We start from the raw sequence: 2537 nt of genomic DNA, 5'->3' as shown, positions 1-2537 counted from the left end.
ACACACACACACACACACACACACACATATAGTGTGTCTCACTATCTTTGTAGGGACCCATCATTGACATAATGCATTCCCTAGCCCCTAACTAAATGCCTAACCTTAACCCTTGCCCCCACCCTAACCATAACCTAGTTCTAACCCTAACCCTAAAACCAAGTCTTAACCCCCAAACATCCCTTTAAAGTTGAGGGTCCAGCAATTTGGCCCCACAAAGCTGTCCGGATCCCACAAGTATACTTTATTCCCGGATTATGGACCTCACAAATTTAATTAAACAAGAACACACACACATATAGTGTGTCTCACTATCTTTGTAGGGACCCATCATTTACATAATGCATTCCCTAGCCCCTTACCCTAACCATAACCATCACAACTAAATACCTAACCCTAACCCCCCAATGCCTTGGGGACCTACCCACTCTCTTAACTTCACATCACACCAACCCTAACCTAACCATAACCTAATTCTAAACCTAATCCTAAAACCAAGTTTTAACCCTCATACATCCTTTTAAAGTTGTGGTCCAGCAATTTGGCCCCACAAAGCTGTCAGGACCCCACAAGTATACTCCATTCCCGGATTATGGACCCCACAAATATAGTTAAACCGGAACACATATGCACACACGCACACACACATGCACACAAACAAAGCCTCACACATATTTTGGACCTATTCTGGCTAACTCCTCTGCATGTTGCTCAGCAGTAAGAAGACCAAGGCGGTGATCTTCATGATGAACCTGTCATTGGCAGACCTGGCCCACGTCCTGTCTCTGCCCCTCCGGATTTATTATTACTTCACACACACCTGGCCCTTTGGACGAGGCGTCTGCTTGTTCTGCTTCTACCTCAAATACCTCAACATGTACGCCGCCATAGTGTTCCTGGTAAGGCAGTACTATGGAAATAATCCTGGAACACTGTGAGGATACTAGAACATGACACCTTAGCCATTTCTAATTATGAAGGAGTTAAATGACAATGCATAACAGCAGGTCATTCGAGTCTTAGCCTCTCATCTCCTTTTTGAAACAAATGTACTTTCCTTTGCTTTAAATCTTGTTTCTCTGATAATTTTTTCAGGTGTGTATCAGCATGCAGAGGTGCGTCTTCTTGCTCAACCCGTTTTCCGCCCGCCGCTGGAGGCGGCGCTATGACCTGTTGATCAGTGTCATAGTGTGGGTGGTGGTCGGTCTGGCCTGCTCGCCTTTCATCTTGATGCGGAGCAGCAGCAGCTCCACCATCAGCACCGGCCCCGGCGTCAGCACGCAGACCGTCTACAACATGTCCTATCGTCTGGACGCCACTTCTACCCAACATGTCCTGGGCTACACCACTTCACCCTCGTCTCTGAGCCCCAGCAGCTCCAGTCCCGGCTCTTCCAAAGACACCTGTTTCAAGGACTTGCCCATGCGTCGTCTGTCGCTCTCCATGGCAGTCACCATGATGGCTTTCGCTGAGCTGTTTGGTTTCTTAATTCCTTTGGCCTGCATCAGTTTTAGCTCCATCCGCATTGCCCGCTCTCTCATCCGGAGACAGACCCAAGATCAATCAAAAACGGCCGAACTCAACTCGTCAGCACGCAGCCGACTCCAGTCCGTCACCTCCAACAGTCAGACAGATAAATATCACGAAAAGCAGATGCACGCTGAGAAGAGGCGTGCTCTACGGCTGGTGCTGAGCTGCTTTGCCCTCTTCCTGATCTGCTTTGCCCCCTACCACCTCAACTTCGTGCTCTACCTGATGGTGTCGCAGGACATAGTGTCCGACTGCGCGACCAGGCTGGCCGTGCATCGGTTCCACCCGATATCTCTGTGTCTGGCGAACCTGAGCTGCTGCCTCAACCCCCTGCTTTATTACTTTGTGACAGCCGAGTTCAGACTGCACCTGACCAGGCGCACCTCCTCCTTCACCGCCTCGCTGCTCTCCTCCCCGAACACCCAGCGGCCCGCGCCGAGCCGACTGATGAGCATGGAGAGTAGCTGCTCTGGAAAGGACTGCCAGTACTCGGAGGCAAAATAGTTTCTGTCCTCAAGGATGTCAGCTGAACAGATGCAGTGCATCAAGTTGAACTTGTAAACAAGACTGACGACATCCAACTTGGACAACGAATACAAACTGACCAGAAGAGCTTTGACCTTAAATGTGAACAATCTCCTACAGGACATCGCTTTAGGACAAACAAATCTTCAATCAGCAACTGTAATGATGTCTATGCTTCGTAATAAGTGTGAGTCACCTTGAGTACATAAGCTACAGCTAGTTGTTTCTCTCCGGGTAAAAAGGTAACAACTTTAAATAAGCTATGTCATTTATGTTAAAAGCTGTATGTAAATGTCCTGTAAATAAAAGCGCTGCCTGCCTCTATCTGGTGTTGCTCCATAATGAGGTTTCCTCTAAGTGAAAGCAAGTGGATACAGGTGCCAGCTCATTCGGGCTATACTTCCTCTTACAATGCAAAGTGGTGAAGACCGTTGGCAGCAGTTGCAGCAGCTTTGAAAACCGGTAACTGCCAGGCTCTGATG

The 2537-nt window shown here is 48.5% G+C and overlaps 1 protein-coding gene and 1 long non-coding RNA gene across 2 annotated transcripts in view; one reads left to right on the top strand and one right to left on the bottom strand.

Moving 5' to 3' along the window:
* Positions 1 to 2379, top strand: part of p2ry10 (P2Y receptor family member 10) — a 5585-nt gene extending 3206 nt beyond the window's left edge. The window contains exons 3-4 of the mRNA XM_032527544.1: positions 719 to 899; positions 1096 to 2379. Of these exons, the coding sequence (XP_032383435.1) occupies positions 719 to 899; positions 1096 to 2034 (1120 nt within the window). The 3' untranslated portion in view covers positions 2035 to 2379. The remainder of the gene's footprint in view (positions 1 to 718; positions 900 to 1095) is intronic.
* Positions 1 to 2537, bottom strand: part of LOC116696507 (uncharacterized) — a 24223-nt gene that overhangs the window by 8106 nt on the left and 13580 nt on the right. The window lies entirely within an intron of this gene.

This window comes from Etheostoma spectabile, chromosome 10 (assembly GCF_008692095.1).
Source record: "Etheostoma spectabile isolate EspeVRDwgs_2016 chromosome 10, UIUC_Espe_1.0, whole genome shotgun sequence".
NCBI lineage: Eukaryota > Metazoa > Chordata > Actinopteri > Perciformes > Percidae > Etheostoma > Etheostoma spectabile.
This window is presented reverse-complemented; position numbering and strand designations above follow the sequence as displayed.